Source organism: Dermacentor albipictus, chromosome 4, assembly GCF_038994185.2.
Source record: "Dermacentor albipictus isolate Rhodes 1998 colony chromosome 4, USDA_Dalb.pri_finalv2, whole genome shotgun sequence".
Lineage (NCBI taxonomy): Eukaryota > Metazoa > Arthropoda > Arachnida > Ixodida > Ixodidae > Dermacentor > Dermacentor albipictus.
The window spans coordinates 178,648,715-178,664,199 of NC_091824.1; the positions used below are offsets into that span (position 1 = coordinate 178,648,715).

The 15,485-nt window shown below is 45.7% G+C and overlaps 1 protein-coding gene across 6 annotated transcripts in view; it reads left to right on the forward strand.

Annotated features, from left to right (window-relative positions):
* The window catches only part of LOC135908638 (uncharacterized), a 639,285-nt gene that overhangs the window by 537,924 nt on the left and 85,876 nt on the right, over nt 1-15,485 (forward strand). For all 6 annotated transcript variants that reach the window (XM_065440488.1, XM_065440486.1, XM_070537867.1 and 3 more), the window contains one exon: nt 12,367-12,583. In XM_065440488.1, the coding sequence (XP_065296560.1) occupies nt 12,367-12,583 (217 nt within the window). The remainder of the gene's footprint in view (nt 1-12,366; nt 12,584-15,485) is intronic.

A 15,485-nucleotide genomic window follows, 5' to 3' on the forward strand; every position in this document is an offset into this window, starting at 1 on the left:
AGCGAGATCAGGATGCCTTAGAACACGCGCCTATAAAGCGAGATATAAGAAGGAAGAAGAAGCATGTGCTTGCTGTGGTAAAGCTAGGGAAACTATGGAGCATGTTTTATTAGAATGTGAAGACGTCTACCCAGCGGTCGATTTAGGCACCACTGGCCTCCTTGAAGCCCTTGGGTCAGAGGGAGCAGGGGTAAAGCAAACATGTCCTCAGTAGACATTAGTAAGAGGCGACTGGAGGATTGGTGGAAGAAAAGTAGGGAAACGACAAAAGACGGAGACGTACAAAAGCAGAGTTCGCAATAGGGGATCAGAAAATTTGGGCGTGGTAGTTCATAGTGTTTTTTTTTGTCTTTTTTCATTGTTTAACCTAGGTAGAATATTAGGCAGTATAGTAGCAAGAGCTTGGTGGCGCAACCCACCGCCGCGTTCCAAAGGGGACGCTCATAACATCCATCCATCTATCCACGTCACGGAGGAAAAGCTGGGCCCCAACTCGCGCGATCGCGCGCGGCCGTAGCCACCACCTGACTCCTGCTCCTCCCGCTAGGGGCGCTGCGCCGGCGCATGACGTCACGGAGGAAAAGCTGGGCCCCAACTGGCGCGGTCACGCGCGGCCGCATATTGCGCGGCCGCGCAATATGCAACGCCTTCTTGGCTTAACCAAGCTGAGCCTGGCCATTTTTTTAAACACGAAAGTGTTTTATGCCGGGGTTTGCAATCAGCTTCATGTAATGAATGTGACGTTGGCGTGAAAGCGTAAAATATGCTCTGTTTACAGGGGTGACGCCGCCACATAGGCGCGATGAAGCGAAGTACTGCATCATGACACTAGCGACCGCCGATAGTGGGCGCCTTGGCAGTCACAGCGCAGCGGAGGCTCCATCCTGGTGTATACCTGGTGTAGGCGGTGTTGGCCTCTTGCTGTGGTGACGGCACAGTTTCCGCACATGATTTGGATACCACTTCCGATTAGCCTGTCATGTCTCGTAGCCTACAGAGAGCAGCTTCAACATGCACTAGCAGTGCTTACACGCCGCCTACTGCTTCGCTTCCGAAGGCACGAACAAAACTGCGGCGCTGAACAGTACAGAAAGGCACTGACGTCCGGCGACAGATGCCAGCGGGAAGCAGAAGGCCTTGGCGCGTTCGCGGCTTTAAATGCGAACTTTGCCACTCGCATTCCTGAAGCTGAGCGCGTCGCAACTCAACTGGCTGCCTAAGACACTACGGAGCCGTATCAAAATGCTGTGTTTAGAAAATGTTTATTCAACAAGAGACGATACGAACACTGAGTCACAATCAAGGCACAATTGCACCAGGACGATCACATATAGAATGTGCGAAGCACTGTATACACGGCACGTTTTCAAAGAAGTGTCCAAGTCCTTACTCACTAAGACATAACCACACAGACCCACGCAACACACAGTTACGCAGAAACTAATTGTGAGGTTATATAGAATGATGTTGATATATACAGTGTACAAAATGGTTATGTACAATGATGATGCGACAGAGACATTTTACATAATTTTAAGGTATTGCTATGAGACAGGTATATACAGTCACAGGCACCTACATTCACAGGCACAGGCACCTACATTCTGTACACATTCAGTGAACACCTCTGATGGCCTGGCTACAAGAACCAGGCTGGTCCGAAATTAATCCGAACGCGTCTATCAGACACAGACAGGAAACGGCATGACCACTGTCGAAAGATCTCTTCTTCCCCAAAGAAGAACAACACCTCTGACAGAAACGACAATAGTTCAAAGTGGAGCCTCCCCAGAAGTTGAAACAGAGCGCGGCGACGACGTCCCGCGCCAAATGTCTCGCACTGGTTACGCCATAGACAAAAGGCCCCGCAGCAATTAAAGTCGCGCAAAGTGGCCACGTGAGCAGCGCCCAGAAGTGATAAAGTGGTTAATTCCAAGGCCACGGAAACCAGCATGCACGGCCCTCCAAAATACCCTGGCAACGACGCATTGCAGCAGCACATGTTTATTGGATTCCTGAAGTGAACAATTTGGACACTGCGAAGGTGGGACAAGACCCCACGGCTCTAACCTGCCACGAGTTGGAAGCACTTGCTACCCTAGGCGCCACTCGAAGTCGAGTAGGTGGCCTGGCAGAAATGACGCCGTTATTGCATCCCAGGACGCATTGCTAGTACTTTCGCCGAAGCGACCCGGCAACAGGACGCCTCTCGGCAACAGAACGCTGCGCGCCAAGCAAACCTGGGAACACCGTAGCCGAAAAAGAAATTGTGCGCCTTTCGCTGCAGCGGACTGCGAGTTTGCGACGCAAACAAGCGGCAGCTACTGTGGAGACACGTTTCACTTTCTTGTTCTACTGATTGCTATGAAAGAGGGATGAACCATATTGTTATAGATGGGATAGGTTCATTGGCAAGATGAGAGATGGTTAGCGTAGAGCAAGGGACAGGACGGTCATGCAAGGCCCGCAGGCGGCGGCCAGCTCCTCGTGCACACCTTTACTTTCTCTTCATTCGGCTGTGTCGTGCAGCGTGACTGCTTCTCCGGGGGCAGACGACGCTCTCCAAGCGAGAGGCATAGCCCGATGGTGGTAGAGTCTGAGTCGGGCGACGTGCACGACTTGCGTTTCAGGTGACAGCCGGTTGTGCGAATTCACTCTTGCGATGACATATGTCACGTCATTCAAGTCTTGCAATATGACGTATGGGCCGGTGTATCGTGACAGAAATTTTGTGTACAGCCCCCTTTTAAGTACAGGTGTCCACAGTCTAACGAAGTTCCCAGGAGCAAATGTGACGAGCACATGTCGAGCGTCATAACGAGTCTTGACACGATCTTGAGAGGACTGAGTTTGTAGGTGGGCCAGTCCACGGGCTTCTTCGGCACGACATAAAGTCTGGACTATTGCAGAGCCATCATGTCGAGACCGAGGATGGTGTCGATGAAGCTTTGATAGTTGCTAGCATACAGAAGAAAGAAAGGCGCATAACCTGCGACATTACGCTTGGCAGTACTGTAAGCGTATGTAACAAATGGTAAAATATAATCCCAAGTATTGTGATTTGTGGAGACATACATGGCAAGCATGTTGGTGCGCTCAGTGACGCCGTTGGTTTGGGGGGGTAGGGGGTCGAGTACTGGTAATCACATCTACAAAGATGTAGTAGTTCTTGAACAACGTCCGCAGTAAACTGCCGTCCACGATTACTAATCACAACGCATGGAGCACCGTGGCGGAGAATCACGGAGTATAGCAGGAAAGATGAAAAGTTAGCTGCTGTGGCCGAAGCAAGTGCCACTGTCTTCGTATACGCGGTCAAATAGTCCACACACAATAATACAGCGACGTCCGGATAGTAGACTTGGGGAAGGGACCCAGCAAGTCGACACCAACTTTTTCAAATGGCAAGGTCGATTGTTTAACTGGCTACAGGGTACCTGCAGAATACTTCGTTAACTGCTCATGGCGTTGGCAAATTGCACAGCTGGAAGAGCACTGCTTCGCCGTCTTCCAGAACTTGGGCCGATAGAAACGCTGGCGCAGTAGGTGGGACGTCCGAGCAAAGCCAAGGTGGCCTGACGTGATGTCATTCTGCATTACCTGAAAGATCGTAGGTCTGAATATCTGGGGAATCACGAAGAGAAGTGGAGAACCGTCAGCAGAATAATTCGTCTTATGCAGTAAGTTGTTAACAATAATGAAAGCTGAGTCTTATGCAAATAATCGAGTGGCGTCATGAATAGGTCGAATGGAAGGGTCATGCTGTTGCTCACGCTTAAAGGCGGTGGCAACAGGAAAATATGCGGAGATGGTAAGGAGGTATTCATCTAAGCCATCGTCCGTATCTCGCATGCTTGCAATGGAAGGTGAGATAAACAGTCAGCATTGGCGTGGCAGCGACCACTTTTGTATGTGATAGAAAAGTCATATTCTTGAAGCCTTAATGATCACGGCGCTAATCGGCTAGATGGATCGCGTAGTCCAACCAACCAGCAAAGAGAGTGGTGGTCTATCACTATCGCGAAGTGGCGGCCGTACATGTATGGTTGAAACTTGTGGGGGCAAAGGCAACGGCGAGACATTCCAATTAAGTTACGGTATAATTCCGCTCAGCCTTGCTAAGAGTACGGCTTGTGTAGGCGATTACTTGTTGCAGTCCACCATGTATCTGTACGAGTACTGCTCCGACGCCCAGACTACTAGCATCGGTGTGAACCTCAGTTTGGGCCTCAGGATCAAAGTGGCGCAAAATTGGAGCTCAAGTGAGCAGAAATTTTAGTTGACAGAATGCAGACTCACACTCAGTAGTCCATGTAAACGGTGTGTCCTTCTGAAGGAGTGCCGTGAGCGGCTGAGCTAGGTGTGCAAAGTCCTCAATAAAACGGCGAAAGTATGAGCATAAACCCAGGATACTTTGGAGGTCTTTCGCCGTCTTCGGCTGGTGGAAGTCACGAACGGCTGCAAGCTTCTGCGGGTCAGGACGGATGCCTTGTTTGTCGATGAGGAAACTAAAAAAAAGTGTTTGACGCTCGCCAAAGTGGAACTTTTTGGAATTCAATATCAGTCCAGCTTGCCGTATGCAGTCAAGAAAAACTACCAATCGTTGGCTGTGCTCGTGGAATGTCCTGCCGTAAATGACGTCGTCACGGTAACATATGCATATTTACAATCGACGTCCGCGCAGAATCGTGTCGATAAATCATTGGAATGTTGCCGGAGCATTACACAAACCGAAAGGCACTGTGTTAAACTCGAAGAGTCCGGCCGACGTTATGAAGGCTGTCTTCTCATTGTCTAAGGGGTGCATAAGTATCTGCCAGTAGCCTGAGCGCAGATCGGCAGTGGACAACTACGCGGCCGAATGTAAACAGTCAATGGCGTCATCTGGACATGGGAGAGGATACACATCCTTCTATGTCACTGCATTTAGGCGCCTGTAGTCGACGCAGAATCTCCATGAATCATCTTTCTCCTTGACCTATATAACTGGAGCCACCCACGGACTATTGGACTCCTGGATGGCGCCTTTCTGTAGCATGTCTGTAGCTTGTTCGACGATCACTTTGCGCTCGGCTGAAGGAACGCAGTACGGCTTCTGTCGTATTGGCGACGCTGTTTGAGTATTGGTGCGGTGGCGTACGCGGGATGTGAGGTGGTGAATGTAGACGTTCTTGTGCAAAGTCAAACACTGAAGCATAGCGGGCAAGGATCATTTGTTGTTGAACTTGTTGGTGGGAAGAAGGGAGCGATTTATTAATGATGCTCGTAAATATTGAAGAGTGGTCAGTAAGCGACGAGCTTCCGTCCGTAGAAGTAGCAACTGCACGAGTGCTCACACCACCATCTTCCTCAAAGCGTGCTAATTTCAGTCCTTCAGGCTAAATAACTGACTCGGAAGACACATTCACCGTCCACACGTGCGCACAACCTTCTACAACTTCGATAAGTGAGCGAGGGACAAGTGCATTCTTTAGGTTGTTGACGTATTTTGTTTCAGTTAATCCACAGCAAAAACCAACACGGGTGCGCGACGATGTCACTATGATGGGCATTGCCGTCTGCGCAGCCACACGTACGTCAGCGGCCATGGAAAATACTTCTTGACAATCGGATGGAACGTCGTTGAGTGCTGGTGGTCTGACATCGCTGCTGAATGAAATTTCACCAGCCCTGCAATCTAATAGTGCCCCACACTCCCGTAAAAAGTCAATACCAAGAATTGCGTCATGCGTTGCGTGTGCGAGTACAGAAAATTCCGTTCGAAATGCTTTTCCACCAGCGGTTATCATAACTGAACATACTCCAACAGGACGTAACAGTTCACCGCCTACTCTGCGAATGTGCATTTCCGTCCCAAGCAAACATCATTCTTGGTCCTAGGCGATTCTTGAAAGACAGACATATCACAGACACGGTAGCATCAGTATGTGCCAAAGCCACAGTACCTACATCATCGACACAAACGCAAACATTGGTATTTAACATGACTATAGGCAGAGGCATCTGAACAAGTGACCGTTCTGCGAACTCACCTCCGTCGGTCGCGCCAGGTAGTTTCTCAGCTGGGGCGGCGTAGGCTAGCGGCGACGTGGAGATGGCGATCGACGTGTCCAGGTCGGCGGTGAAGTCAGGCTGTGGTAAAATACTGGGGAGTCACTTCTTGGCGTCATTACTCGATGTAGCTTACAAAAAGGGTCAAATGTTTGCCAGGATGCAGCTCCTTGCACGCAGGGTCAATATTCGCGATCTCGCGGAGCACGCTGTGGGCGACGGTGGCAATACCTTGCGATGCGTCCCTGAACCTCGCAGCTGTAGCAAAGTAGTGGCCTGCGATTTTCATTGAAGTTGGGCACAATCTCCAAGGCTTGTTGTTGACGGGAGACGCACGTCGCGGCTGTCTCGTAGGCTGTGGCTGGACTATGGTGCTCTGGGCATTATTGTTGTCAACGGAATCGTCGCTGTATGCATGTCGTGGCCAGGCTGCCGATGCCTCGCAGTGGCGCTCTTCAACGCAGCATTGGAGGCACGCGCCGTTGGCAACTGGGCCTTTCAAATGAGCCATCTCTGGTGACTCGTCGTACTAAAGCAGCAAGGTCGTTAGAGGAAGCCACGTCCACACTTGCTACGTTGGTCACGCTGTTCAGCCGACCAAACTTAGGAACAATGCGGCGTGTTTTAACAGCCTGGAACGTACGACAGTCATGCCTTAAGTTGGAAGGGGTAGTGAGGTCTTCCTTAGAGATAGGAAAAACTGTATACATCTTCGGCAATTCACTTGAGGAGGTGTCCACCCTTCTCCTCGTCCAACATACTTGCATTCACAATTCTGCAAAGCTTGAAGATTTCCTCAATGTGGGTAGTGCACGTCTCTCCGGTAACTGCGCTCGTCGTTAAAGTGTCTGCCCAGCCCTGCTCTTTTTCGAAAGCGAATCAACAAAGCGTTTCTTTATCTCTTCGACGAAGGTGTCCCAAGTCGTGAGCGAGCCCTCTTGTTGTCGAATCACATAAGGGCAGTTCCGGCGAGGAAAAAGGCGATGTTAGAGAGCTGCACAGGGGCGCTCCATTCATTGTGGCGGCTCTGACAGTCTTCGACGTCCTCGTTCGCTTTGCCTGAGAATTCGCATGCTTTGCGATGAGGTGTCCAGTAGTCAGCTCGCTTTGGGCGAAGGTTTTCTTGCACGGTTTCCGCGCGGTCCGAATCCCTCATGTCAGCGGGGGTATCCCGGCCAACCGTTTGTTGCGTCGAAGGGGTTGGTCGTCTAGAGTGAACTACCGAGCACGTCCACCAAAATTGGTGCGGATGGGATGGGTTCATTTGCAAGATGCTTAGCGTAGAGCAACGGATGGTCATGCAAGGCCGACAAGCAGCGGCCAGCTCCTCGTGCGCAACTCGACTTCCTTCGGCTGTGTCGTGGAACGTGACAATATCTTTTTTCTTCATCATTTGTTCAAGCGAATTGAATATTCTGCCGTAGTTTATCGCACAATTAGTCCAACTAATTGAATTTAGACTTCAGATATCCATTGTTCTTAGATAAATAGTTTAAGCCTACACGGATGCTGCAAAATTTCGCGACATTAGTGGCAGAGATGTGAAAAACAAAGCAGCATGGAGAAAATTTTTTTATATCCGTGAATTTTTTCTTTTGAATGCTATTTCCACACATTAAGTGGCTCAATCCTCGTGTTCGCAGCCTTGTATATTGTATTTCTAGCCGTAGATGGACTCCCCGCGAATTTACGTGAACAAACGGGCATATCATTTCCAATCAGACGGGAAAAAAACTAAGTTGCCTATCTTTCGCGTTCACTGTACTGAAATAAAAGTAGACAGTCGAAGTTTCCATATATTGTGATACAATATGCCATAAATCACTTAGTTTTTCTTGATATCGCTCCGCATCCTCTGCTAGCATGTAGCATTTACACCTGTGTAGCCACGTGTATATCCAACGAAGACTGCTTATTCCGTGGATTTAAAACAGCTGGTCTAGCTTTTTTGTCCTGCGTCCCCTCTTGCTAGCTACTTTAACTGTTCGTGAAATAAACATTTTATTTCAGTGCTAGCCGAACACACGCAGAATATTATTCCAATATTCGAATACTCGACTCGATCATTCCAGAAGGAGTGCAGTTGATAGTAAGAATTTTCGTGTATGCAACTTTCAATCCGTTTAGCAAGTAGCTATGCCACTCGTGAAGCACTAATAATAAAATACTGCGCCCAAATCTTAATGAAAAGCGTGAAAAAAATCTACGTTCCATGGAGAGAAAACTAAAACACTTTTGGCACGGCGAAAACCAGGATCGAAATTCTAAGAGCAAAGCGTGTACGTATCAGTATTGCAGTCTTGATTTAGAGAAAGAAGTGGAGCTTGAGGGACCATTTAGGGCGTACACCAGTTTACCGGTTTTTCATTAGAATAATTGAGCGCATGTAAACAGAATGGAAACAGTCGACAGCGGCGCGGAAATCACATAAGGTTTCGTCTAACACCTGATTAAACGTAGCAATGGTGATCAAGCACGTACCAAAACTCAAAGTCCTGAGCGTGCACGGCTGGTTTCACTGACCACAGCTGCAGGGAGCAAACACAGGTTCGTTTATTATTCCAAACAGTTCGTTAACCCTGTAAAATATATGTTACCCATGCGACTTTTTTACGAAGTGATAGTTCTCGCAAATGCTAACTTCAACATGAAACGCGTGTAGGCGGTGTAAGGCGAAATTCAAAAGGGACACAGTTTCGCAGGACGCGCACTTCTCATTCTCACCTCGGACTATGGCACTGATAGCTAAATCAGACGAAAGAAGTTAATACCATCACCGTCAGCTTAATTCGTCTCGCATGAAGAGAACGCCACATACAACACTGCAAGTCTTAAAATCATGCCGCTCCGTTTGATTTCTGTGTCGCTTTCGATTTTGTTTGCATATTTGTTTGACATGTACTATTTTATTCGAATGAATTTACATTTTGCACTCTTCAAGACAACCCTGGTCGTCTTAGGTGCATTCTACTGTAGTATTCACTGTAACCTTGAAGAACTTGCATCTGGGCCAGTCGTTAATATGCCTTGGCGTCCTTTCTTTGGGTGCTTGGGTGTGTGGTTGTTTGCGTGTGTGTTCGCTACTTTTCTTTCAATCTCAAGCAAATTAACGAGAGGTATTACGCTCGTTTAGATTATGTGATTGCTTCTGTTTATTGCGCCTTTTTTTCTCAAGTAATGTAGGTCGGTCAGCTGTGCAAGTAGTGTCCTAGTTTTCATTTTCGAAGAGCGAAAGGCTAAACAATAGGACCTATATTTGAATCAGTCAATCAATCGATTAACCGACTAACCAATCAATCAATTAATCTTTATTGTTTCTGATACATATAATGACATGTTATTTTTATACACGTAGGACCCCAGAATTCTTTCGAGGGTTATGACAGAGGTGCGTTTTTTAACATAAGTAATTACAAGTGAATAACTAGGTAAAAAAAATAAATATTGCAGTAGCTTTGTTATAAATGCGTGCAAAATGTCCTTTTTTTACAATGGTTACAATCGTAAGCTAAGTGGATGAACGCACAAGTTGTTAATATAAATAAAATGATATGGATGATGTGATGCTATACGGTAAGGTGTTTCACAGTTTCGCGGCAATATAAAGGAGTGAGTGTAATCTATAATTAGTCCATATGTAGGGCGTGCATAATGGTAGAGTTGAGTTAGAACGTATTGAATATGTGGATTTTCGATATGTCAACTTTACTGACGGGCATTGAACAGCGTTATGTAAAAGTTATTAAGCAAGGAGTAAAACGTGATAATTGATACAAACTGTTATGAGTTGTATGTTTAGTAATCCATAAGCATATGAAACAGGGTCTGTTTTGTGTATAAAAGGAATACCCGCGTAGTGCTGTGTTCTGTACTACTTTAAGGGCTTCCAGCGTTGTCTGGTAAGTTAATCTGTAAATTCCTATGGCATATTAAATGTGTGAATGTGCGAAAGAATAATATAATGTTAACAACGTCTATAACAGAAAAATGCAACGTAACCTGTAAAGAAGAGGTATTTTCCCGTAAATCTGAGGTGTTGTTTGATGAACATGTGTGTGACATGAAAGCGGTACATCCAAGTGGACACCGAGCAATTTTGTATTATTGACTCTGTCTATTGGTGTGTTATTTATTAGAAGCGAGTTATCAGACGTAAAATGAGTGTTTTTAGGCACAAAGTTAACATTGCTACTTTTAGCAGTGTTAGCGAGAAGTTTATTTACGTGAAGCCAGAATTATAATTCTTAGAGCTTTTGTAGCTTTGTCGTGTAGTTCATTTTAGTTTCTCGCTGTTATAAATATCGTAGTATCGTATGCGTAATGGATACATTCTTCAGGTATAACTGATGATAAATCATTATTGTAAGTTAATAACAAAAATGGCCTTAGAATTGATCCTTGCGGAACACCATTATTCATTGTACATCGCGATGTTGACACATCGCTTTCGTGTACATATTGTTCTCTATTAAAAGTACTAATGCTGTTAGTTCACTTATTCCTACAAAGCCTTTTCAACAGTCCCTAGATACATCAACACTACCTAAAGAATGGACGATCGGAAAGGTGGTTCCCCTACATAAGTCAGGTAACCAAAATTCACCAAATAACTACTGTCGCATTTCGTTGACTATTACATGTTGTAAACTCGTTGAGAATATAATTTTTTCTATCCTTGTTAAGTTTGTCGAGTATAATTAACTATTCACCCCAGCTCAGCACAGCTTTCACAAAACTTCCTCGTGTGACACTCAACTGGCTTGATTCACTCACGAGCTACACCAAATTTTGCATCGATCTTCTTTTCCCGGCTGCGTTTTCTTAGATTTCTCTAAAGCGTTTGCCAAGGTTTACCACAGACTTCTCTCGTACAAATTAAATAAGCTAAATCTGGATCCTAACCTTCTCAGGGGGATCAAACTCTTTCAAACAACCCGCACTCAGTTTGTTACAGTTCATCGTATTAATTCTTCTTTCAGTGATGTACATTCTGGGGTATCCCAAGGTTCCGTTCTGGGCGCTCTTGTTTTTCTCATTTATATCAACGACCTTCCTGCTACACTATCTTCTAACGTACACTCATTCCCTGATGACTGTGTAATTCTTTTTCACGAAATAACCAATGTACCGGATGTTAACAGGTTGCAACTCGATCTTAACCCAATATCTAACTGGTGTAACTCGTGATTAATGGAACTAAATATTAACAAATGTAAAGTACTGTATGTATCCCGTGTTTTTCGTCAACATGCCACTTTCCACTTGAACAGCGTTCCTTTAGAAACAGTTAGCCCTTACAAGCACTTAGGCGTCCATATAACTACAAACCTGTCATAGTCAATTCACACCGAATACCTTGAGAACGCTAACCGTATGTTAGGCTATTTACACCGCGACTTCGCTAGCTCAGAATGTAACCTACAACACTCACTTTATAAAACTCTAACACGTCTTAAATTAGAATACGCTACTTCTATATGGGATCTTGGCCAGGATAACCTGTAAACGGCCTAGAAATAATTCTGTTCAAATTAGCTTTTTTTTAATTATAATGGAACTGCGAGCATTTCTTCCATGAAACATAGTCTTAGTCTTCCTTTTTTGCTGTCTGTCGGCGTATATTTACACGTTTAGCGCTCTTTTATAGGATTTATCATCATCCTACACTGCACACGCAATTCTTTATGCGACCCCACTATGCATATCACTTCGTGCGGCTCACTGTCATGAAGTTCAGACCTATCTATGCCGCACAAAGCATTTTTCCCAGTGTTTTTCCCCATCGCACATGTATAGATTGCAACCACCTTCGCGCTGATATCTTAAATATTACTGATAACAGCCTTTTTCGTGAAACTTTAGCTTACATTGTATAACCAGGAACTTCTTTTTTGTGACGCAGCAGCTAAGATTGTATAGAAAGAAACCTGTTGTATTCTAACATAGTGTTTTATTCATCTTAATCGCTGCGTTTTGTTTACTTTCTAGGTACCACATTTTCGTTTGTAACACTCCCCTCTATAGTGCCTCTGGCCCTGGGGGTATGATAAATAAACAAACAAACAAACAAACAAGTCATCAATAATTAGTTATATAGTTAGACGAGAGCGTTAGCAGCCTCTGCGTATTTTAATTTAGTTAGCAAAATGTCGTAGTTAAGCCCATCAAAGGCTTTCGTGAGGTCAACGAAAATACCTCTTGTAAGCAATTTGTACGCCATACCCATATATAGGAGTACGTATTCCTTAGCTAACGTTCTTTTTTGTAATCGCTCGGCGTCTTCCGCCGTCGACCGCTGTCTATTTTTTTCGACAGGTGCCAACTGGCAGCGAGGAAGTCGTGGAGAACGGCCACTTCTTGGACGCCGAGGGCCTGTGGCACGCCCACTCTCGCGTCACCTTCGTGGCGCAGCCCAGCCACCTCTGGCACGGAGCCATGGAGGTGCGCTGCGCCTCGCATGCAGCGCTCCCTTACTTCGTCAGCAGCGAGGAGCTCACCGTGAGGGACTACGGACGCACCCTAGACGTGTCGGGTACGCCTAACCAGTATAGTTGGCCTTTTTCCAGGCACTTTCGCGGTCCGAAAGTGCTTTCTGCCTGAAACCTTTGTAAGAGGGTCTTAACGGGTAAAAAGAGAAATATGTGAGACTTTTGCCGACTGCCTCGCGATAGTGCTCGTCACCATGAGCCTATGTGTGACCGCTACATGACTGAGGCTTCTCCGCGCGATTTTTAATTGTCCTGCGCAATTTGACCAGTAACGCAGCCAGAAAGCTTGTGTTGGGTGGCCATGAGGTGGGCGTTGTCGCAAGTTGTTCTATGCCAGATATCCCGAACACACACACACAAAATCGTGAGCCATTCTACTCTGTGATGGTGGATCACCAGCGAACCTGTTTAGCGCAGGACACAGGGTGACAGAATCTTGAACAAAGGTACGTACATATTAACACGATATATTTGGGAAAAGTTTATTTCTACAAGTCACCATCACGGAATAATTCCACCAGGACGATAACGTACACAAAGTACAAGGCATTGTATACGCGGCACGTTTTCAAAAGTGTCCAAATCCTCACTCGCTGTTACCGCAACAGCGTTAAGGCCCACATGGCACAAAATATTTGATGTCTGCGTCGGACGTCGCTTGGTGAAATCGTTCCGAACCACAATCACGCAGGCCCTCCGCGTGGCCCACATGCGTTCCTGAACTAATTGAACTCCTCAAAGTAAGATACATCAGAAAAATCGTAAAGTATGACCTGAACACAACCTACAAATATGATAGCGTCGGAGTTTAATTTAAGTATACCAGCAAACGTAAGTGTGTTATGCAGAAACTCAAACACAAACCCCTTTCCCGAGCGGCGCAGCCCGCTCGGTTCCTTGCAGCACCATCGCGCTCGTCTCCGCGCAATCGCAAGAAACCTGCGGTTGCCGGGAAGCGTGACAAGCAGTCAGGGATCTTTGAAATCTATCGCGCTCCGCTCTTAAAGGTGAACCTTAAGCGTCCTACCAATATTTGTTATCATGATCGGTGGTCATTGTGACGATAATTATGCACACACTTTCTGGTATCACCTGTGTTATTAAATGCGTCCGCCACGTAAGACAATGAAAGGCTCATACTCCCTTAAGCAATAATTCTTACCACCGTAAATGAAAAATACGTGGTCCCGCCCTAAAGGCAAAGCACCGACTGCGATATCAAATTAGTAGATAGCTGTACGAAGTAAGGACAGTAGTTTTATCGGCCGTATAAACTCGTAAACAATCGCCTACTAACTAAATTAGCAATGATAGAATATGTAATCGTGACTCAACGAGGACGTACAAAGAAACAGAGACACGGAGACAGCGTTGAGTTTCTGTGTCTGCTTCTTTCTACGTCCTTGTTCCGTCGCGCTTACGAATTCTATCACGGATACAAGCCAACTAGCCCGTCAACTTGTTTGGGCTAAATTAACCAGCACGGTGTCACGCGCGCATAGGGAAATGTGAACACGCATCGCTTGATGACAGCGTAAACTGTCTGTGAAAATGCTGGAGTTAGGAATCGCGGCAGCAGCTGCGAGCGAATTGACCTTATTTTATTTACAAATACTGCTGTCTCAGTTTCTGAGACATAGCAGGAGTGAGTACAGAGTAACAATAAAAAAAATACAATTTCAAGTACTTTTAACAAAATTCACCAGAATACTAGAAAACATTATCAGAATACATAATTACGCAATTCTTTTTCAAAATCCTCAGTACCGAGTCTGCGCAGAGACCCATCAAGTTTATTCCATAAATCCACCGTCCGTGGAAAGAAGGAAAACTTAAAAGAATCAATATTCGACCTGAAGGGCACAATGTTCAGGGGATCAGATCGTCGAGTACAGCGTGTAGAAGCTGCAACAAAAGAAATCGGCGCCAGAACACTCAAGCCGGTGTGAACTATCTTATGAAGAAGGATAACGCGATCTGAATTACGCCGATGTTCGAGAGATTGCAACGTTAAAACGTGTGCATGCGAAGTAGGCGAGAATTGCCGGTCATAGCGACAAAAAATGAACCTGATTGCTTTTTTTTGGACTGATTCTAACATAGCTATGTCGTGCTTGAGGTGAGGTGACCAAACAACCGATGCATATTCTAGTATGGGCCTGACCAAAGTTTTGTACGCAGTCAATTTGCATTCTCTTGTTGAGTTGCTTAACGTGCGCTGGAGATACCAAAGTTTTCGACAAGCCTTGTTGCAGATCATTTCAACATGCTTGCGCCATTTTAAATTTGACGCTAGAGTTACACCGAGGTACTTAAACTCCGTAACATGTATTAGACCGACCCCGTCATTAGTATAAGTAAAAGAAAGGGGTTGTTTCTTGTTTGAAAAGGTCATTGCTACACTCTTCTTTAAGTTAATAGACATTTGCCAGGTTTCACTCCAGTTACAAAACAATGAAAAAACGTTATTTAGCGCAACCTGATCATGAGCATCAGAGATGGTGTTGTAGATTACGCAGTCGTCTGCATACATTCTAAGTTTAACTTGAGTATCGCCAATGATTTCTGCTACGTCATTTATGAAAATAATGAACAAAAGCGGCCCCAGCACCGAGCCTTGCGGCACCCCAGATGTAATCTGTACCTCAGACGACTTCGCGGGGTTATACGTAACAAACTGAGAGCGCGACCGTAAGTAATCAGCTATTATCCAATCAACCAGCTTGCTGTCACCAAAATATGTACGAAGTTTAACTAAAAGCTTAGCATGGCAAACCAAATCGAAGGCCTTAGAATAGTCAATAAATATGGCATCAAGCTGTCCTCGGCTGTTAAGGGAAGAAGCAATGTCATGCGTAAATTCAAGCAACTGCGTAACAGTGGAATAGCCAGCACGAAAACCGTGCTGCGATTGGGAAAGAATATTGTTGGCATTTAGGTATTCCA